General features: G+C 36.9%; 1 protein-coding gene and 1 long non-coding RNA gene across 2 annotated transcripts; both read left to right on the forward strand.

Moving 5' to 3' along the window:
* The first annotated feature begins 1277 nt into the window (after positions 1–1277).
* LOC127443352 (uncharacterized) lies at positions 1278–7391 on the forward strand. Its single transcript, XR_007897653.1, has 5 exons — positions 1278–1497; positions 1589–1694; positions 3330–3375; positions 4945–5022; positions 6608–7391. It is a non-coding gene; the product is annotated as an uncharacterized LOC127443352 (long non-coding RNA).
* A 5926-nt stretch (positions 7392–13317) lies between these two features.
* On the forward strand, positions 13318–21936 carry LOC127443334 (B-cell receptor CD22-like). The gene is made up of 11 exons (XM_051701827.1): positions 13318–13368; positions 13813–13878; positions 14214–14552; positions 14634–14873; positions 16895–17152; positions 17237–17494; positions 17590–17838; positions 20434–20515; positions 20600–20651; positions 21086–21354; positions 21524–21936. Exons 2-11 carry the CDS (start codon positions 13821–13823, stop codon positions 21576–21578), a joined length of 1860 nt encoding a protein of 619 aa, XP_051557787.1. The 5' UTR covers positions 13318–13368; positions 13813–13820; the 3' UTR covers positions 21579–21936.
* The last annotated feature ends 1647 nt before the right edge of the window (positions 21937–23583 follow it).

Below are 23583 nucleotides of genomic sequence, written 5' to 3' on the forward strand. Positions count from 1 at the left end.
ACATCATTTAAAACTAATCAACTATTTTGGCACCACTCTGTGGACATTTCAACTCAACACTTCCAGCTTCGGCCACTGAGGGCAGTAAGCAAAGCTGAATATATTTCGACTTACTGTCACTGCAATCCCATAATGCATATGTGAACAGCCACTAACTTTATTTTGCTTTCAAAAGCTTCATGGCTTGACATCCTGGAGCTTGTGGTGGACTTCAGGAGAAGAGAAAGAGAACACAGCCCCATCACCATCAATGGAGCACCAGTGGTAAGAGTCAGCAGCTTCAAGTTCCTCGGTGCCCACATCACTGAGGAACTCACATGGTCTGTCCACACTGAGGCCATTGTGAAGAAGGCTCTTCAGCACCTCTTCATCCTGAGACGGCTGAGGAAGTTTGGAATGAACCGCCACATCCTCACACGGTTTCACAAAGAAACTTAGCATTTGGGATTTGTTGCTTTTTCCTGTTGTACTGAACTCGTATTGAACCGTGACCCCAAAACCGAGGTACGTACCGAACTGTGACTTCTGTGTACCATTACACCCCTAATAAATATATTTCCATCTACGTTCATCTACGTAAAATAAACGAAACACCGTTGTAATGAGCTTAAGTGACATTCTGCCTCAGCATCTTGGGTTTAACCCTGGACCTGAATCTTATCTAGACACCCTGTAAGAGTTTGTTGTAGTTGTTGAAATTCATTAGTTTCCTAAATGGAAGAATCTTAAAGGGATATTTCATCTAAAAATGAAAATTCTCTCATCATTTACTCACCCTCATGCCATCCCAGATGTGTATGACTTTCTTCTGTTTAACACAAATTAAGATTTCTAGAGGGATATTTTAGCTCTGTAGGTCCAAACAATGCAAGGTGACCAACATTTTGAAACTACAAAAAGCATATAAAGTCAGCATAAATGTAATCCATCAGACTCCAGTGGTTTAATTCATGTCTTCTGAAGTGATCCAATCGGCTTTGGGCGAGAACAGACCAAAATATAACTCCTTTAACTCCAAGTGGTTCTCTTGATGATGACTGTGAGCCTCTTCATCAGAACCACCACCATCAGAGCTTGTCTTGAATGGTCTTTGTCAAAAAATGTGCAAGTTCAAGTCCAGAAATGAAGTTGGAGAGAAATACTCTGATGATGTGACGTTAAATGTCATGTGTGAGTTTATGATGTTGCAGTAACTGTTGTAACAGATCACTGGATCATCTCAAAACATGATTATACATTTTCTGTATGTTTCAGACCCACCCAAGAATGTCTCAGTGTCCATCAGTGGATCTGGTGAAATAGTTTTGGGTGATTCAGTGAATCTGACCTGCAGCTGTGATTCAAACCCACCTGTTCTGAACTACACCTGGTTTAAGGAGAATGAAAGCTCAGCTGTTGGATCTGGACAGAGTTTCAGTGCACTACAGAGTGGATTCTTCTACTGTGTGGCTCAGAATGAATTTGGATCTCAGAGATCAGCTGCTGTATCAGTGACAGGTAATGATTGTATTAATACTAGATCACACCTGTATAACTTCACATCTCTCTTCAGTTTGGAGAGTTCACCTTGATGTTCTTCCTCTTTCAGTTCATCACAGATCTAGCTGGCATGTAGTGTTGGGGATCATAGTGGGATGTGGAGGAACAATCATCATTGGAGTCATCATCATCATCATTGTTGTCCGGTTTATAATGTGAGTTAATAAAAGTCTTTACCTGTAATTAAGAGTGTAAAATACAGTGCCCTTTCAAATTAATGCAGCAGTAAATATGATGGATCTATAAAAATCGTTGTATTATACATTGAATATATTTAGCATACTTTAATACTATTTAGTATAACCGGGGCGTAGAAATGATCTGCAAACTCTCTTCACAATATGACAGTTTTAAATTATTTATTTTTTAAAAATCTGTGGTAAGTATATGTGATTTTATTTTTAAATATGTTTTATATTTTTTACGTGATATCATTTGAAAGAAAGCATTTAAATTGAACTTTTAAGAAAAGTTAACAAATTTTATTAAAACTCAAATGTAGCAACCATGTATGAATGACATTTTCATATTAAACAAAATAGTTATCATAGAATTTAATGGCTGCTGTCAAACATTTAAAACATTGGTCCAGTTAACCAGAACCAAAGAATAAAAGCATAAAAAATATCCCTTAATGTCTGTGTCAAATATGATCTTATCTGAAGAATTTCAAAAGCTTGTGTTCTTGATCACGGACCTTTTTTTTTCTAAAATAGATACGCCACAAACATCACAATTACCATTAGTCAACATTCAAAAAAACAAAAAACATGGAAAAGTCAGAGAACAAAATATTTTTAAGATATAATGTGACATTAGATTATTTTTAACTTACAACATTAACTTACAATAGTCAAAGAGGACTTCTCTTTTGCTCATTTTTGTCTCAGGTAGATTGCATATTGTCAACAGCTCAGTTTCTGTCACGATAATGCCTTGCAGGCTATTGGGCTCATAAATATTATTCACATTGTCTGTATTCACATGAACTGATCTGCTGAATCAAAACAGGGACTGTGACATTGGGGCACTAGCCAATGGAATTACCACTTTTGAGTTAGTTCTGCTCAATTCTGGAGCAGCCAGCTGGCAGAGGCTTCTGCTGGGGCTTAAAATCTTCATTTTAGGCCAACGGCTGCACCTTTTCCCCTTGCTATACAATTAATCAGTGTTGGGTGTAATGCATTACTGAGTAATGCATTACTGTAATTAAATTACTTTTTCCTTGACAAAAGTATGGGATTACCCTTCATTTTTACTAATTTAATTTACAGTTACTTCTAATGTAATTGCTGATTTTAAATGATTATTTGAAAAAGTTTAAAACAACAATACAAGGATAGACATGAAACTGTTCATCAGGTTGAGGGTGATTATGGGTTTTAGAAAGTAATTAGTAATACATAATGCAATTACTTTTCAGGCAGAGTAACTTACAGTACAGTAATCTAATTACACTGTAGAATATGTAATTAGTAGGTAGTAATTAATTACTTTTTAGAGTATCTTACCCAACATTGCAATTAACCAACATAAACTTATTAAAATGCAATTATTATTTCTCAAAAAGTGGGGGGATGAATTTAATTTTTTTCTAAAAGTGAAGGGGACATATAATTATGTTGAAAATCTTAGACAAAATTTAATTTAGGGTGTTTGTTCATCTGTTGCAGTACTACTTACTGATACTTTGAGTCCAGATGCACAACACACTATTTTGTGTATCATCTCCAACATCACAAATATGCCACAATAAATTGATTTTTTATTTATTTATTTATTTTTTACAGTAAGAGAGAAAAGATGAAAAGAAAATCTGCTATAAAGGAGAATGAGGTGAGATAATCACAGAACTGCAAAATACTGTGAAAATGACCTTCCTATTAAAAATTGTTTATAAAATTTAATTTTGCTATATTATCACTGACCTGAGCTTATACACCTAATTTCTTAGTTAAAAAAAACATTATTTGAGGATAATTTTGGCAATATTAAATAAAATATGAAAACATGCTGTAATTTTTATCACCCTACTGTTCTTTAATGCTTAAACAGGAAGTTTGTTTTGAAACAATTTTATTTGGTAAATAAATGACATAGTTACATTTGTGGTGTTCCTGGTCAAAAATGACGAGCCTATTAAAATTGCTTATAAATCTCTTATTATGCTATATTATCACCAAATATTGGATTACATCTTTTTGTAATTTTTTTTTTCTTTCAATAAGGACAGGTTTTGTATTTCTTTTTGGAACTTATTGCTCATAGGCCTCATTGACCTGAAGTGCAAAATGCATTCTTTATGGGTTATTTTGACTAAATTATATACCGTATGAAAACATCTGTTATAAAAATTACACACTTTGTTTTAATGTTTAACAGGGAAGTTTGTTTTGAAGCACTTTTATTTTGTAAAAATATGGCAGACCGACTTTTGGTGTTCCTGGTCAAAAATGACTGGCCATTTAAAATGAATGGGGAAGATCACAAAAAACAAGACTTTAATTTTGAAATAAACCAGGGCAAGTGGTCTAGTGCCACGGTTTTCAAACTGGAAGGTGCGCCTCCCCAGGGGTGCACCAGAGCTTGTCAGGGGAGGCGCAGAGATTTATGATAAATTCACCAAGTAAAATCAAAATATACATAAAAACATAAAAATTTATTGTCAAGATAAATTAAAATTAGTAGTTTAATGGACCATAGCTTTATAGCATTATAATACAAATAACACCTTTTACCAAGGGCTTATAAAAATATCAAAACATTGTTTATCTTTGCAGGGGAATTGCACAAACAATGCTCACCCTTCCGCAAGGGTTTTTATGCTTATTAAAAGCTTTTGTATCCTTTTGCAAGGACATTGCATAGGATTGTTTATCCTTCCACAAGGGTATTGCACAAACAATGCTCACTCTTTGGCAAAGTTTCATACATATCACAAATCGTTATGTATTCTTCCTCAAGGGTATTCTACAAACAATGCTCATGCTTCAGCAAGTGTTTATACGCTTCATAAAGCATTGTTTAGTCTTCTACAAGGGTATTTCACAAACAATACTCACCCTTCTGTAAGGGCTTGGGCACATTGCAAAAGCATTAGTATTATTTTGCAAGGATATAGCACAAACTATGCTCACCATTTTGCAAGGGTTGGTTGTATTGCATAGCATTGTTTATCCTTCTGCAAGGGTATTGCACAAATTAAACTTACCCTTCTTTATTCTATCTGTACATTCACATTATTCTTATTTAGTCTTTTTTTGTAGAAGTCAAGTGAATTAATTAAACTCCCAAATGTTCTTCTAAACAAGGCATAACTGTGAAGTTATTATATTTTTAACATGAACTTATGCTTAAAATCACCAGCTTTGGTTTGTAATTTCTTCTTTCTCGGTTTCCCTATAGACTGCTGATCACAGTGATGACACATATACAGCTATTGACCTCAAGACCAGATCTTCTGATGTGTACAACACACTCCCAGTATGTTTCAAGAACTATCTCTCTATCTTATCTCTGTCTTTCACACTGACTCTTTATCACAGACACACACACAGCTCTTGTTCCTCATTTGAGCTATTCTGCCACAGTCGAGCTCTTCTGAATGTGACACTTCTGTTAATTTATGGATCGTTCGTGAAAGATTTGTATCTTAAATATGACTCGGGAAGAACGGATAGTCTCAGAGAGTGATTAATTTTTATGTGGCGCTCATGCACAAAATGTATAGTTTGCTTATTGTACATTTCACACGTGACAGCCACACAGGCAACCCTAACCCTATTGAAAAAAGAAATGAGTTCATATGCCCAACCTTCCTTAAATAAATGCAGTTAGTTCAGTTTTATTTTTGCTCTTATAATTAAACAAAGCATTTCTGGTCTCAAATTTTAGCTTCTTTTTTCTTGCAATTTATAACTTTGTGAATATATCTGTTGTGATGGTTCATTCCATAACTTTTAATCTGGTAATAAAGAGTCATTATTATTATCTGTATGATAGAAAATATCACGTTCATAAAGCAAGATGCCTTAAATACTTGCCCAGTCCTAAATGGTTTATAATAAATGTTTAACTTCTTCTCTTCAGAAAATTTCATCAAAACAATAAAAACCATATTATTTACTTGACCATTTAATTGATTTTGGAAAAAAATTAAATACATTTTTACTTCATGATGCATCCCCTTGCTGTGTGATTTTTGTTCTTTTTATGATCTTGTTCTGAACTGTAATCAAATAATCCAAAATTAAGTACTGTAATTTCTCTTTGGATTTATTGATTGTCATCTAAGACTATTTTTCTTTCATTTTAAACTTGGCAGAGTATATCTTGTAAACACTTTCTGCATTAAATACATAACAAAATATGTCATGACAATTTGTATGATTTTAAAATGTCATGTATTGTCACACTGACATGTATTGATCATGATACAAACAACTGCAACACACTGAAATGTAAGCTGTAATGAGAAAAGTAACAAAAGACTGTAATTTTCACTTGTGAACTAATTGTTTGTCTTCTGTCTTTGCTGAGACAAGTAGCGGTCACATGACAAATGAACAACACACTATTTTGTGTAACATCTCCAACATCACAAATATGCAACAATAAATTCAGATCCGAAGACTCTGGGTGCGTTCCATTAAGAAGTGATCATCCCTAAGCCCTATTACCTTAGAAGACTTTACCATCCACTGTGAGATCTTTGAAAAGAACTAAAAGAAAGTTCTGAAGAGAAGGCTCAAAATTAAGTCATTTCGAACTCAATTTATGCTTCATTTTTATAAGAAATTATGTTTGGAATGACCTTACAGTATGGCGATAATGATTGTTATCATCTTTCCTACTTCTCGTATCACTGTGCGATCTCAACAAACAATCTGATAAATAATTTCAACTTAAATTAATGTTTCATATCCATTTATTTATTTAATTGGCAAGTAGTCTTGTAAACACATTGATTTAATTTTATCCTAACAATTTTACCCTATAATAAAAGTTTTGTGACTATTGTTTACTAACTTGTAATAATCAGTCCTTCTCTGTTATATTGTTTGTTTAGCCCAACAGGAAGATGGTTCAGTAAGAGGCAGAGCACAAACAATCAAATCCTTTCATCACTTCTCTGGGTGGAGCCACGGATGATTGACAGGGATTATATAAATGAGTTACTAAAGTGTAATGCTTTTTCTTTTAAAAAGTTTATGATACAAGTTGACAAATCAAAATGACATGAAAAAAAAAACTGTGTATAAAAATTGCTGATGCACATAAATGAAAATGTTAAAATTAATTCAGAGGAGCAAAACTCCTGAAGAGATGTTCAGTTATACGAGCTCACTGCTATTACATTTCAAAATCTTTAAAATATTTTTTCTGCTTTTAAATCATAATAGGTCATTTAAAAATCAGCTACAGAAAAATCTTGATTGCACACCTGATAATTTTAATTACGTGTCACATGAGCTTGTTCAACACCCTCAAACCACCACCAGAGGTCACCATCTGCTGCCTGATGACATGGACATTGATCTGACTCACCTGGTCTCATTCAAATTCAGTTGTTCAGCCTCGAAATACATATTCTTCCAAACACCTTTTCTTTTATATATCAGAATTGTATTTCTGAATGTATCCATCCTTACCTTTCAATCGTTTCTGGTTTCCTGATTCCATGCTCGCTTTACTAGTTTGCCTTTGACTCTTTGCTTTATGTTTTGGATTTGTTTGCTTGTATTACCTGCTCTTGTCTTGGATTATGACCCACTGATTGTTTTTGGATTGCAGATTCAGTACTGTCTATTTTGTTTGTTGCTCTAATGTTTCAATAAATAATTATGCACTAAGATGTCTCTCGTCTCCTGAATTTCATCATGCTAGAAAAGGTATACAGCAACTACCGGATCTGGTGTTACAATTGAAAGTTAAATAATTTCACGTGAACCAAGTGGATCTTCCAGCACACTCTGATGATGATCTCAGCAAAACACAAACATAAATAGAGGGGTGTATTTGTTTTATCATTACTGTGACCTTATGTCTACCCCACTTTATAATACCATGACAGAGGCACCTACAGCATCTACCAGCAGGGGCACATTGGACCATACTAACCAGCTAAACATTGACCTCTAGATAAAGACTATCAAACAAGATATATAAATTACAATTTGGGTGTAGTTTTGTTTTTTTAGATCTTCATGTACAGTCTCCCAATAGTGTAACAGATGGAGATACAGTCAGTCCGACATGTAAAAGCACCTGCACTCAGACTGACGGAGCAACACTTATTTTGTTCAAAAACAAAGCAAAGCAATACCACATCTTGTCCCCACTTTTCAGGGAACCAAGATTAACAGAGTAACCGAGACATCTTTCCTTTGTACATGAAACTGGTGTTGAGCGGGTAGAATTCAATGAAGCTGTCAGCTGAGGACATGTGAGGCGTCTATTTCTCAAACTAGAGACTCTGATGTACTTATCCTCTTGTTTAGTTGTACATCTGGTCTTCCACATCTCTTTCTGTCCTTGTTAGAGCCAGTTGTCCTTTGTCTTTGAAGACTGTAGTGTACACCTTTGTATGAAATCTTCAGTTTTTTGGCAATTTCAAGCATTGTATAGCCTTCATTCCTCAAAACAATGATTGACTGATGAGTTTCTAGAGAAAGCTGTTTCTTTTTTGCCATTTTTGACCTAATATTGACCTTAAGACATGCCAGTCTATTGCATACTGTGGCAACTCAAAAACAAACACAAAGACAATGTTAAGCTTCATTTAATGAACCAAATATCTTTCAACTGTGTTTGATATAATGTTAAGTGATGTTCTAGTAGCAAATGATCAGTTTATCATGATTACTCAAGGATAAGGTGTTGGAGTGATGGCTGCTGTCTAGATTTGATCAAAAATGACTTTTTTCAAATAGTGATGGTGCTGTTTTTTACATCAGTAATGTCCTGACTATACTTTGTGATCAGTTGAATGCCACTTTGGTGAATTAAAGTACCAATTTCCTTCCAAAACAGCAAAATCTGAACATTATTCCAAACTTTTGGCCGCCAGTGTATATCAGTAAACAATTCTAAGACTCAGGCATCGATGTAAGGCCACTGTTTTACAGTAGAAATGTTACTGGCAGAATAATTTCTTAATTTGTTTCAATGTCAAAATATCAAAGTAAGCTTTATGAAAATGAAACCGTTGTTATGAAACACATACCTTTTCCTTTTGAATGATGTAAAGTCCAGCTGTTTTGTCCCAAGCAGGCTTCAGTTAACAACATCCATTTGAACATTTAGTCCAAAAGTGAGCACATATACAGAAATATTGATGTATTCTCATATTTACTTAATGAAGTATTGTTATACATGTACATTTTCCACTAAATTATGCGATGTGATGCGCTGACATACTGTATCTCCAAAAGTAATACTCTCATATGGTGATTTCCAATCCTCCAGGAAGCTAGAGGCGCACAAGTTCATTTCTCATTATTTCTCTTTCCAAATATCTTAAAGCGAAGAAGACTTGCTATGACATCATGCCGAGTGCCCACATGACAAGGGATTACCCCATACCATGCCATAGCAGGATAAATTACGTATAAAGCATAAAACTAATGAGTTAACTGTTGAGACTTGTTGTAAATATATAGACGAATACAAAAATACATGGTTTGTTTATTATTTCCATGCAGTCTCTGATATGTTGTATATGTTTATTGACAGTTCTGTAGCTGTCAGTGCAGAAGAGCTGTACATCTGCTATCAGATGCTGGCTGGATATTCTATAAATAATCTGCTTTCTGCCTCATTATATGAATGGCACACACATGACATTAGTCAAATACACTGCTTTAACAACTTGATTATGATTGAAAGTAAGAAATATGCACTAGATGAAGTGTTTATTGTCCTGTTTACCATTCTGCATGGTGGCGCTAATGCTAATGTTTAATTCTGCATGGGGTCATAATCACAAGACATGGTCTTGGAAAATGTTACATATAACTCAGAGTTTTAAATTTATCATCCTTAAATTTTAAATAGAACATTATCAGACTTATGGCTTTAGCTCCATTGTGTTTCAATGCCCAAAGAAGGTCAGTATCATATATTATGTTATGGAAATAACAGCTATTCGAACTATTTTTTATGACTTTTGGAAAACAAACTTTCATGTTTCTTCTTTCAAAAGAGAACCACAATTATGTTCGTAATACAAGGGAGTGCTGAACTACAGCCCTTGAATTTTGAGTTGGAATTTTTGAGGTCAAAACAAGGGGGCACAGGTTAGAGGCAAGAAATGCAGTTTCCACAGCTCTGACTTGAGATGCCAGCTCATGCCGATCTGTCCTCAAGAGAGATTCTGCAAATGGTCCGCATGTTTTGCAGTGTTTACTTCACACATATAAAAAAAGCAAAGAGTTTTCAACTTCATCTTTTGAATTGTTAACAATACATTTTCTCTTTATGTGCTATATTATGGACTAAAAATAATTTCTGAGCCATTTTTGTTGCTTTAACTAATGTTTTAAGTAATGTAGAAATTATTTACAGCAGTGTAAAAAATGCAAATGCATTACATAAAAGAAAAAAAAGAAACCTCTTTTAGATTTAATAGCCACTGTAGTAATATGTCATGCAATACCAGAGTAGACTCAGCCTCAGTTGACACCCACAAACAATTCACGGATAGTCTAATTCATAGCGCACACAAAAACGGTTAGATATATCACAACTGAGGGATTAGAAACCATGGCCTTCCAAGCTTGTTCTCCCTCCTGTCCTTTGTACAGACACTTTTGAGGTACCCATAAATGCAACAAGTTTGTGGATTCTTTAAATCAGCGGTTACCAATTAGCGGACCGCGGTTCGGGTCCAGACCCAGACTTGGCTCCATCCGGGCCGCGAGACATCGTGACAACTGTTGCCATATTTTATCATTTCTACGCATCAACACACACAGCTGTGCACACCACAAGCACTCAGAGGCGTGGACAGCGCTGATCTTTCGGCACTTTTTCCTTTAATAGCACATAATGTGCCTCGTTTAAATGCTTTCCCACTCTGCGCACCTGCCCTCTCTCCCCCAAAATAGAAGCGAGGCACCACGTGAGACGCGGTTATTATAACAACAGGAGCAGGGACACAGTGAGCAGCAATATAGATGGATACTGGCATCTCTTCACTACCTAGCTAAGCCAGGTTTGTGACAGTACGAGTTAACACGGTGCCACCATGCCAGAGCGCATTTATAACCTTTTTCCGTCTGAATTTAGATTTATTAATCAGCATAGTATGTGCCAGTGGACACCCTTGAACTCACATACATCTTTTCTCAGTCAAAAGGCCATGTCCCATACATTGGAATCTGAATGTATATAAATAAATCTGAAATAAAATATTCAGACACAAAAAGTGGACTGCTGTCATTCAGCTTCAAAGTCAACAGTTGATCTTATCTTTTAATATTCATGTCCAAGTGCCCTCAACTAATGAACTTGATGAAATATTTTAATCCTTTGGTAGAAGGTCTGTAAGACCCCAGTACTTTGGCTGTCTCTGGGCCTCCAATGCCGTCAACCTTGCCCAGGGACTATTTTGACTGTTTAGGATTTTCTTTTTTTCCTTTTACAAATTACTTTTGCTGCCAATGTGGAAATGTATAATACCTATTCCAAAAAACAAAAACAATCAGAAAAAAAAAGCACATTTCTTATATCAGTTCATAGCCATACTGACTACTGACACCATGTACATTATTAATATCCGGCCCTTTGCTGGGAAGGAAATGCCGAGACAGGACCTCTTGGAACTTTGAATTCCCCTGCTCTAAAGCACGTTGAATCTGTACAAGGATAGGGGGTTAAGTTGATTGTATTGTACGTTGTTTTACCTGTAGAAAGCAGTGCATCTCCTCTGACACTTTAAGTGCCGAAACAGTTCACTCCAGTGCTGTGCTCTTGAAAACAGGATCACACTAAAAATCAACATGTTGCTATGAATGTTCTGATACCCTGACACTGACCACATTCTGCAGAGTTATTGACAAGCAGTATCACCCATCAGATAGTTTTAATCAATCAAATGTATTTACCTATCCCTGAGTGTAATGATAAACAATGTTGAGCACGATCTGTCAGACACCTTATAAGATTTATGGGACCACCCATAAGGCCAAAAAAAAAAAAAAAAAAAAAAGGAACTTGTGGGGGTCCCCTGGTGTTTCATCCAAACTAGAATCATAAAACTTATTTTTCCTCAAATGATTGTAATAACATAAAGCAATATTGCATATCTATCCCAGTTCTCATAAATAATGAACTATTTAATTTTTTACGTTGGGAAATTCTATTCACACTCTGTTTTCTGAAGGATCTTACATGAGGCTGACTGTGTGACACTGGCAGAGTGGATCCTCATGTCAGTGTAGGGCTCTTTCATGATGTTGCATTTATCAATAAATAAGATCAGTGAATATTTTTTTTAAGGATGCTTTAGAGAGTCATAAAATGTTACAAAATGACAGTGATCAGAACACACTGTGTTTGATGTTTAACATACAGCTGTGCCAAAAGTCATTTCGAACCAATGAGATTTCCTTGCTGCTTTGGAAGCAATGTTATTCATGCCTGATGCCTTTGGTAGCAGCTAACAAAAAGTTCTGCCAGATTTGTTAAAGCCATTTCTCTTTAACAGGAAGAACAGAGGAAAGGATCACGAAACAGCGAAAAGGGAGAATGAGGTGAGATGAACTAGCTGCAATGAGCATTGCATACAGTATTTACATCTCTAGGGTGCATGAGCGCCGTCAAGTGTACACTAATAGTGGTGTTCAGAATGCTGATTCTCTCTTACCTTGTAGTACGTGGACTCCAGTGATAACATATACACTACTATTGAACCAGTGGGCAGTGTCTTCAAGTGGTGTCTATGTCACTCTCACAGTGAACGAGCGTGAACTACAGTACGTTCCAAAGACAGTTCCTATGTGGAAGACAGTTTCGGCCAAAATGTCTTCCACATAGGATGATCCTGTGTTTCCTTACTCAAGCGTCATTGGTAAGTCAGGTAGTTCTTCAGATCTGAGGGCAGATATGATGATCTGTACTTCCCTACAAAGCCAAAAACACAGTAACTACACTGAAACCGAGAAAAATGGCTTCAAAAGTTTAGAATGTCTAGCCAAAAATAGACTATACCATTTTTATAATCCAAGATCTCTGAATCTGAGCATAGTTGAACCAAATCAGCCTTTTACAGGACAGATAGTCACGTAAGCACCCTGATTTCAGTCCAAACTACATTTTGGTAAACTGTAGTTACTATGTTTTGCCTTTGCAGGGTACATCTTTCCTGCATTCTCTAATTTAGGTTTTGTGAATGAGAATCTACTAGTAAATATGAGCTCCTCTCACAATAGAAACACATTCCAAAGATTAAAAAACACACAATCTTGATTTCTGCCTTGTAATAAATGTTTCTAAAAAAAGCAAATCTTGGCAATCTTGTAGTATCATCCGATAACTTAAGGTTAGTCAAGGTTTCTTACAGCAAAAGTGTAATAACATTTGAAATGACCATTTCCACCCTCTCTCTGATGCTTACCATTAAACACTGTCATTTTTACTACTGATGCTTTTCAACCTCAGTGTAAATGATCACATTTCTATCAATACTGAGAGAGGGAGGAAGCTCACCAAAGAGGAAGAAATGGTTTAGTGTGCATGAGGATGCATGCTGTGGCTCTAAACCACTCTATTCTCAGCATTCATCATTTCATCTGTGATGGGCTCGAGACTTACAGTACAATAAACACGGTAAGAGGAGTTCTCATCTCTCTGTTTTTAATTCATGAAGTTCATAAACTAGCCGCAAACTTGCTGCAAATTTGCCACTTGTTATTTTCGCATGCAAATGAGCTTTTGATTCGCAGCACATGTTTGCCAGAAGTTTTCAGCTCTTCACCGGAAGTTGTGAACCTCTGGCAAACCTTTGGCAACAATGGACGATTTTCCGCAAGTTTGCCGCAAAGCTCATTTGCATGTGAAAATTATCAGTGGCGAATTTGCGGGAAGTTTGCACTCTCGATTTTTGTAAGGGATGCTGAAGAGCTCTGTGACAAGTTCTCATTGTTCTCATCTCAGAATCCTTGTTAACTAAACTGAGTAGCTTTTACCTTATAAATGTGTCAAGATTTAGAGAAAGAAATTTGCATTTGTTTTTTTAAGTAACAATAAACTAGCATAGTGGTTGTGTTTTAGGTGTTGCTATGGTGATGTCAGTCAGAATGGCTCTTCTTCCTCTGATCTTTCTGCTCATTATTGAGGGTGAGTTATTTGATGCTCATTGACCCCACCCATGGGTTTGACTTTACTTTGCTTAAATTAGTTCACATTTACCATATAGTGTGCTGTTCAAAATTATAAATTTTTTTTTTGACCAAACTATATAGTAAATGTGAACTAATTTAAGCAATGTGACATCAGTTCTGGGGGGGGGGGTGGGGGGCATGCACTTCAACTGGTTAATGATGTTACAACACCTCAAAAACACTTTGTATTAATTATTTGTATGCGGGTAATGGCAGATGTGTCTCAATTTTAACATGGCCTCAGCATGTTAATTTCTGCTGCTAATTTGTTGATTATAAATTGTGTTTCAGGGGTTTATAGTACTTATTGGGATGTGAGTTACAGCTCTTCATATATCTGTGCAATAAAGGGATCATCAGTGATAATGCCGTGCACTTATACATACCCTACTGGATATCAGATCACGAATGTGTTCTGGACTGATAATACAGGTTCAGATCCTCCAAATCTGTTAAATTACCCTGAATACAGTCAGAGGATTCAGTATCTGGGAGATTACCAGCAGAACTGCACCCTCAGACTGATTGATGTGACACAGAACGATGCACGCAAGTACTATTTCAGATTCATAACTGATCAACATGGAGGAAAATGGACTGGTAAATCTGGAGTGACTCTTGATGTTACAGGTGACATTCATTGAATAGCAGTTTGTACTGGTCAGTAAAAGTGCAATAACACATGCTGAATCAGTGTTGTGATGTTTTTAGATCTCCATGTAGAGTCTCCTGAGAGCGTGACAGAGGGAGATACAGTCAGTCTGACATGTAAAAGCACCTGTAATGTGAATAACAGAGCAACATTCATCTGGCTGAAAAACACACAGTCATTAACTGAGACAAGCAATACACTCATCCTGCAGTCTGTCAGAAGAGAGGATGCAGGCAGATATAGCTGTGCTGTACACGGATACAATCTCACATCACCTCATACTTATCTCAATGTCAAGTGTAAGTAGTCATTAACTTTTATAGCAAAGTGACAATTCATTGTGGTCCAATTTTGGGTGCTCTCAAATGGAAGACTCTTTAAGACAAACTTGAGGAAAGTCAAGAGCATCGATCTGAAACCGACTCTAAGAGAATGCTCTTTTCAAGCACACTAGATTCTCAAAAAGAGAAGAACAACAACCCACACGATAAAAGTGGAGACTTTCTTCTGCTTTCTCTTGAAAATAAATTAACAACAAACAATGGGAAGGCTTTCTTCCTCTTTTATCTTCAAAATAAAAATCAAACACAGGAAGGAGTCTCTCTTCCCATTTGTCTTGAAAATAAAACCCAAATTAGCTAAGGGAAGAGTTTTTCTCCCTTTTTGTCTTAAAATCAAACAAAACCCCAAATGCACAAGAGGAAGACTCGTTCACCCTATTTGTCCTTATATTTGCACAGCTACATTACCTCAGAGGGCTTTCTGTTATGTTGTTGAACATAATAAAACCTAATAATTCAAGATGCATGGTTAAGGTATGTGACAATTATGGTTTATTTAAACTGCAAAAGTGAAGCATGAATTAAAACTTTTGTGTCAGATGTGAAGGGCTAGTACATGCATCAAGTGCTTCGGCCAAAATGTCTTCCGCATAGGATGATCCTGTGTTTCCTTACTCAAGCGTCATTGGTAAGCTTCCATTACCAGGGTGCATTTAGAAAATTGATATGTCTTTCACTTTGATCGGTTTCCGGGTCACGGGCTCAAGGACAGAGGAGTGAGGAAATGAGGATGCACAGTTTAGGAAATGAAAAGCATCCATCGTCACTCTCAACACTCAAGCTCTCCTTCTTTCTTTCTCTCTTAAGAGCAATAAACTGAGAATTTTAAAGTCTCTCAGTAAAATGTAACATCTACCAGCACTAACAAGCCCAATTATCCCATTAGTGGGCTGCATGCCACAACTATGCTGCCCTCAGGTGCATCTGAAGCCCATACATCACAGATGGGCATTCATTACTATGATATGTCAGGCTTTCAATTTGGAAACGAAATACGGAAGAAGCCAAAATACAGATACATAATAAACCACAACAAAAGCTCTATTTCTGTTGAACCTGCAAAAATGAATACTTTACATCACTTTAACACAACCTGCATGTATATATTAGTGCATGGAATCTGACAAATGTTTAATTTCAGTCATTAGTTGGCTGTCATAATAGACAAACTAGTATTATTGAAATAAAGCACAGATTTTTTTAAAAACTTTTCAAAATCATTGCTTTCCATCTTTCATGTCGACACGCCCTGTCCAACGTCACAACTTGACTACTCTGGTATCATCAAGAATTCCAAGTTTCACCATTTGTAAATACTACTTTGTTTTTATTAATTCATGTGCTGGAAACTCGTAATTACGATATTTTCAATTCCATTTGAAGGCTGCAATAGTAGCAGAAGAGAGTAAAATAAAAAGAGAAAGAGAGAAATACAATTCAGCCTTAATTAATTTAATGCATAAGTGAAATTGTCCAGTAATAGGACGGTTACTGAGATTGAGCGAGTAGTATTCAACTGGTCATGTGATCCTAACATGGCAGCCCCCATGAGGGAATGTGGAATTAAACCGTTTTTTTAAGGTTACTGATATGACTGGAGTCTTCATATCATGTGCAACTGATCTAATGCTACAAAAGTAAGCAGTGTGTTTAAATGCACACAATATGCTGATAAACTACCAAATATCATTTTGTTAAAGAAAATCCAATGCGAGAAAACTGTTTCAATGTGACTTGAAATCATTGGATTGTTCTCTGCTTATTCTCCTAAAGACCTAAATGTCAAATGTCGTCTTACCTTTTGCCCATGGTACAAGCTCAATTTCATGTTTAAATGGGAAATATGTCAATGCAGGGAAGAAAGTAGTGTTCCTCAATTTAATGGGGTCATCAACTGTAGCAGATCCACTATACATAATCTGTGATTTTGAGATTGTTTTCTGAATATCTATGAGATGTTTCACTTTCATCTGTTTTAGACGCACCCAAGAATGTCTCAGTGTCCATCAGTGGATCTGGTGAAATAGTTTTGGGTGATTCAGTGAATCTGACCTGCAGCTGTGATTCAAACCCACCTGTTCTGAACTACACCTGGTTTAAGGAGAATACAACTGTAGGATCTGAAGAAATCTACAGCATCACGTGGATCCGCTCTGATCACAGTGGAGAATACAAGTGCAAGTCCAAAAATGAAGTTGGAGAGAAATACTCTGATGCTGTGACATTAAATGTTTTGTGTAAGTTAAGGATGTTGCAGTAACTGTTGTAAGAGATCATTGGGTTATCTCAAAACATGATTATACATTTTCTGTATGTTTCAGACCCACCCAAGAATGTCTCAGTGTCCATCAGTGGATCTGGGGAAATAGTGGAGGGGGATTCAGTGAATCTTACCTGCAGCTGTGATTCAAACCCACCTGTTGTGAACTACACCTGGTTTAAGGATGAAAAAATGGTAGAAGCTGGAGAAATCTACAGCATCACGAGGATCCGCCCTGATCACAGTGGAGAATACAAGTGCAAGTCCAGAAATGAAGTTGGAGAGAAATACTCTGATGTTGTGACATTAAATGTTTTGTGTAAGTTAATGATGTTAACAGCAGTAACTGTTGTAACAGATCACTGGATTATCTACCGTAAAGCAATATTATAGATTTTCTGTTGTCTGTTTCAGACCCACCCAGTGATGTCTCAGTGTCCATCAGTGGATCTGGTGAAATAGTTTTGGGTGATTCAGTGACTCTGACCTGCAGCTGTGATTCAAACCCACCTGTTCTGAACTACACCTGGTTTAAGGGGAATGAAACCTCAGCTGTGGGATCTGGACAGAGTTACAGTGCACTACAGATTGGATTCTTCTACTGTGTGGCTCAGAATCAACATGGATCTCAGAGATCAGCTGCTGTTCAACTCACTGTTAAAGGTTTGTATGTATCAATGTATCATTCTTTAGTGAACAAGCAGAATTAAACTGTGATGCAGTGTTTCTGAAGAAATCAAAAATTACAGTGTAATTAAAAAAATTCACACAATCATAATACACTCACCCACCACTTTATTAGGTACACCTGTACATCTATTATTCATGCGATTATCTAATCAGCTAATTGTGTGACAGCAGGGTAATGTATAAAATCATTCAGATACGGGTCAGGAGCTTCAGTTAATGTTCACATCAACCATCAGAATGGGGAAAAATGTGATCTCAGTGATTTGGAGCATGGCATGATTGTTGGTGTCAGACGGGCTGGTTTGAGTATTTCTGGGATTTTCACACACTACAGGCTCTAGAATTTACTCCGAATGGTGCCAAAAACAGAAAACATCCAGTGAGCTGCAGTTCTGTGGACAGAAACGCCTTGTTGATGAGAGAGGTCAACAGAGAATGGCCAGACTTGTTCGAGCTGACAGAAAGTCTACGGTAACTCAGATAACCACTCTGTACAATTGTAGTGAGCAGAACAGCATCTCAGAATTCACAACGTATCGAACCTTGAGGCGGATGGGCTACAACAGCAGAAGACCACGTTGGGTTCCTCTTCTGTCAGCCAAGAACAGAAAACTGAGGCTGTAGTGGGCCATCCATTTGGGTACCTCAGCAGAAATCCAGATTCATCAGACCAGGTGATGTTTTTCCAATCATCTACTGTCCAGTTTTGGTGAGCCTGTGCCCACTGCAGCCTCAGTTTCCTGTTCTAAGCTGACATTAGTGGTACCCGGAGGGGTCTTCTGCTGCTGTAGCCCATTCGCCTCAATGTTTGACATGCTGTATGTTCAGAAATGCTTTTCTGCATAGCACTGTTGTAACATGTGGTTATTTTGTTTACTGCCACCTTTCTGTCAGCTTGGACCAGTCTGGGCATTCTCCTCTGACCTCTGTCATTAACAAGCCATTTTCGCCCACAGAACTGCCGCTCAATGGATGTTTTTTGTTTTTGGCACCATTCTTAGTAAATTCTAGAGACTGTTGTGTGTGAAAATCCCAGGAGATCAGCAGTTACAGAAATACTCAAACCAGCCCATCTGGCACCAACAATCATGCCACGGTGGAAATCACTGAGATCAAATTTTTCCCCATTCTGATGGTTGATGTGAACATTAACTGAAGCTCCTGACCCCATCTACATTTACATTTACATTTATTCATTTGGCAGATACTTTTATCCAAAGCGACTTACAAGAGAGGAAAACATAAGCGAATCATCTTAGGAGACAGTGGTATAAAAAGTGCTGTATTAAAAAGTATAACTAGCATCATAATATTATTCAAAACAGAATAAAGTGCAACAGAATTTATAGAAATTATGTGTTTTTAGTCGTTTTTTGAAGACAGAGAGTGAGTCAGCTTCACGGATGGAGTTGGGAAGGTCGTTCCACCAACGTGGTATGATGAAGCTGAAAGTCCGGGAAAGTGTTTTGGTGCCTCTTTGTGTTGGTACAACAAGGCGACGTTCCTTAGCTGACCGCAGACTTCTAGTGGGCGCGTAGCTCTGCATAAATGATTTTAGGTATGCTGGAGCAGACCCAGTGACTGTTCTGTATGCCAGCATCAGAGCCTTGAATTTGATGTGTGCATCAACCAGTAGCCAGTGGAGAGAGACAAGGAGTGGTGTAACATGCACTCTCTTTGGTTCATTAAAGACCAGACGTGCTGCTGCATTCTGGATCATTTGGAGGGGTCTAATTGCACATGCAGGGAGGCCTGCAATGAGAGCGTTACAGTAGTCCAGTCTAGTTATGACAAGTGACTGGACAAGTAGTTGTGTGGCATGTTCAGAGAGGAAGGGTCTTATCTTCCTGATATTGTAGAGTGTAAATCTACATGATCTTGCGGTCTTTGAGATGTGGTCTGTGAAATGTAGTCTGTTGTCGATGGTTACCCTTAGATTTCTGACTGATTTGGAAGGCATTACTGTAGTTGCACCCAGCTGCACGGTGATGTTGTGTTCAACATCAGGGTTGGCTGGAAAGACAAGGAGTTCAGTCTTGGCTGGGTTGAGTTGCAGGTGGTGCTCCTTCATCCAGGCTGAGATGTCTGCCAGGCAGGCAGAAATTCGAGCAGTCACTGTGGTGTCGTTGGGCTGGAAAGACAAGTAGAGTTGCATGTCATCAGCGTAACAGTGGTAAGAGAAACCATGTGCTTGAATGATGGGTCCCAGTGATGTTGTGTATATAGAGAAGAGAAGTGGCCCAAGCACTGATCCCTGAGGTACCCCAGTCTGCATGATTTTATACACTGCACTGCTGCCACATGATTGGTTGATTAGATAATCGCATGAATAAGTAGATGTACAGGTGTACCTAATAAAGTAGCTGTTGAGTGTATATCTAAATGTAAAGAGTTGGAAAGTCCGTCTTTTCTCCTTTCAGGACCTTTAATCATGGAATAATGCAGCTCATCTCTTTTTGTAACATCTAGATTTGTGATAATTTCCTTTTTCTTTTTTTATTATTAAATAAGGTAAAGAAAAATCATTATACACAACACAAAAACAATTCTGACACTTAATTTTATTAGGGGAAAACACAGTTCTATATGCAGTTGCTGGAGTCACAGGTGGATGTGGAGTTTTAATTTTCATTCTCATTTTGTTCATATGGTGAGTTCATTCAGTCTATAAGATAAACCACACATTTAACAAACAATACAATGGAACGAATATAAATACAAATGCACTTTTTAGTCTTTATAGCAAGAAGAAAAAACACAGACCTGATGACATCAAACAAAAGCAGGTGAATTAAATAATATACTGACTGCTGATGTTAAGTTTAGATAAAGATGTGTTTCACAGTTAAATGTCCTGTTGGCTGTTTATACACTTTAGATATTTAATTGGTTTTACCTCCTCATTGAAAGTTGAATTAGTTATATTCCAAATGGTGCACAAAACGTCAGACTTGTCTTTTCCTTTGTTAATATAATTTATATATTCTTGTATTTGTAAATTGTTTGAGTTTTAGTTGTGTTTTAATTATTTAGAGCAGTCTGTGAAGAGAATTAATTGGAGAATAAAAAAAACTGTGAGATGAAAGAAGAGCCCTTTTTAAATAAATGGTTGTGAATTGCACCTTTTACAATAGACAGTAGAAGATTGACTTATATATTGGCTATTTAAATGTTTTTTTGAAACTCATTACGTGTGATAAGTCATCTCCTCTCATTCTAGAATGATCCTTATGCCAGTGTAACGAGGATGGTTCAAACCCCTCATGTTCATGTTTCTAAATCAGCCGATTGTGATGATGCACAGTATGCCAATGTTTCACATAAGTGGAGTGATCAGACAGCTGATAAAGCTTCTGAATCCAGAGATATTGAGGAGATCCAGTATGCAACGGTCCAACATCACAAATACAAAGAGATGAAAAGACCAGAAGAGGATGAATCCCAGTATGACATTATTAGAATTCACCAGCCTGATGCTGCTGTTGCTAGGTGAGAAAACTAATAGTAGTTAACAATTCTGACATGTAAATAAATATGAAATTAAACACTTTTTAACTGAACTCTTATTTGTTCTGTACTCTGCTCCTGCCTCTTGGTTTTGTATTTGTCTTTGATTATCTATAAAATGTCATTTACACTCTCTGGTTATTTTCTACAGATCTGCTGATCAAATAGTGGAAGATCAATCAGTGATTTACAGCACAGTCAAATGATCAGGATCAGTTTAGGTTCTTCGAACTTGAGGAAAAACAAAATCCACAAAATTTCAGTTAAATCCAGACAGTCCCTTTTTTCAATTATTTGTTTAATGTTGTAACATTGTGCCATTGTAGCTGAACCGTTTTCCCTTCTTATTTTTAATTAATAATGAAGTACGCCTGACAGTACGCAATGATTGATTGCTGTTTTGTATATTTTTCCACTGAGCAAATCTCAGTGTGTTTTTTATCTGTAACTGATGACTGTAATGATCATCCTTTTCAAACTTTAATCTGATAGAAGTTCATGCATATATTTTGAGGCAAAGCATTACTTTCAGTTGTATGTTTTTTCCATGTGAATATAAATAAACCGTAGTACTTACTGCTGTCTCTATTTCTGGTCTCCAATCTCACCATATCACTCATCTAAACATGTGGTGGGACTATGGCACTGCCAGTCTGATAGTAAATCTCTCACACCCATTGACGTGTTATACCTGGGGTACTTCACATTTCTGAAATTGTGCATCCTTGTTTCCTTTCCTTGTTTCTTCACTCCTCCCTCTTAGGATGCAAGGAAAGGAAACAAGGATGGGGGAATCGAAGCAAGACTGATTCATAAAACACAACGTCCTGCTCACTGGATGTATCAATACTCTAAATGCACCTCAAGGAGGCGAGTACCGAGGACAGAGTAAGCAAACCGAGGATGCTTCCGGAAGCAAGGAAAGGAAACTAGGAGGATGCACAATTTCAGAAATGAAAAGCACCCTATGGTTTATTTAAACTGCAAAGGTGAAACATGAATAAAAACTGTTGTGTCAGATATGAAGCGGGAGGAGAATTTATGCACTCAATGTAAGTGAAACCTTAAAATCTACATCTCTATATGAATTTGAGTACTCACCTTCTCTATTAATTGTCTTTTGATAGGAAAAAAAATCCCAAACATTTTATTTTATGCTATCTATCTGTAAATATGATAACAGTAAAGGCTGGATTACACCACATGGCTTCTAAAATCTGAACAGATTTTAAAATACCAGGCATCACACATTTACTGACTTTGAAAATCACTCCAGAAAAGAAAATGGGCATCACACAAGAAAAGACACACACTACCCATCTAAGAATGTCAAGTCGATTTGATCCGATCACAATCTTGCTTGGAAACACACGCCCTCCAGTTCTAAGAGATGCATGACAGATGTAAACAAACATAAATACAGGAACTGGCTGTTGTTGTTGCTACTCTGTGTTCTAAATAGCGACAAAAAATGAGCAAAGAGCATTTGGGTGCAGTTTTGGTTGGAAATATGGGGCCAGTATGGCCTCTAGAAACAGCAACGCTATTAGTGGAGTTATCCATATTCATTTCTTGAGCTTTGTCACACCACGTTCTCAATCTCCACTGGCTGCTACACTGTTGTTGTGGATAGTCAGCTCAGAAATATCAAACATGCTTGCACACCAAAATCTGCATACTGGAGCAAGCTAACACCAATTTAGCCCAATTGAAAATCGGGGCTAGAATCAGCGTGAAAGTTTTGTAGTGTAATCCGGCTTTAAATGATCGCTATAACTCCAGCTCTCCATATATACTTTTCGAATACATTTGTCAAACCCCCAGCCAATGCACATTAAACCTTCCTTTTGTCAATGTAGAATGGAGGACGACACTCCTTTATTAAATGGTAGTTTAAAATTGTATGACGTAGTACTTATACAGTTTTGAGATTGATAGGTATAATAGAAACATTTTGAGATCCTACTGTTATCATGTAATGACTAGCTCTTAACAGGATAAAGCATTAAAAAATCAATTGTTCCCCTTTGTTCCATTCTAGATTGCTGAAAGGCAGAAGCTTCAGCTGTCTTGAACATCTGAAGATTGTTAAACCACCCAAATCACATGAGTCTTTCTACACAACTGCACCAGAAACTCACTGAAAATCTTAATTTAGAGCTTTTGCCAAATGGGGACAATATCAGAGACTGTATTAATGGTAGAATAAGT

This window comes from Myxocyprinus asiaticus, chromosome 7 (assembly GCF_019703515.2).
Source record: "Myxocyprinus asiaticus isolate MX2 ecotype Aquarium Trade chromosome 7, UBuf_Myxa_2, whole genome shotgun sequence".
Lineage (NCBI taxonomy): Eukaryota > Metazoa > Chordata > Actinopteri > Cypriniformes > Catostomidae > Myxocyprinus > Myxocyprinus asiaticus.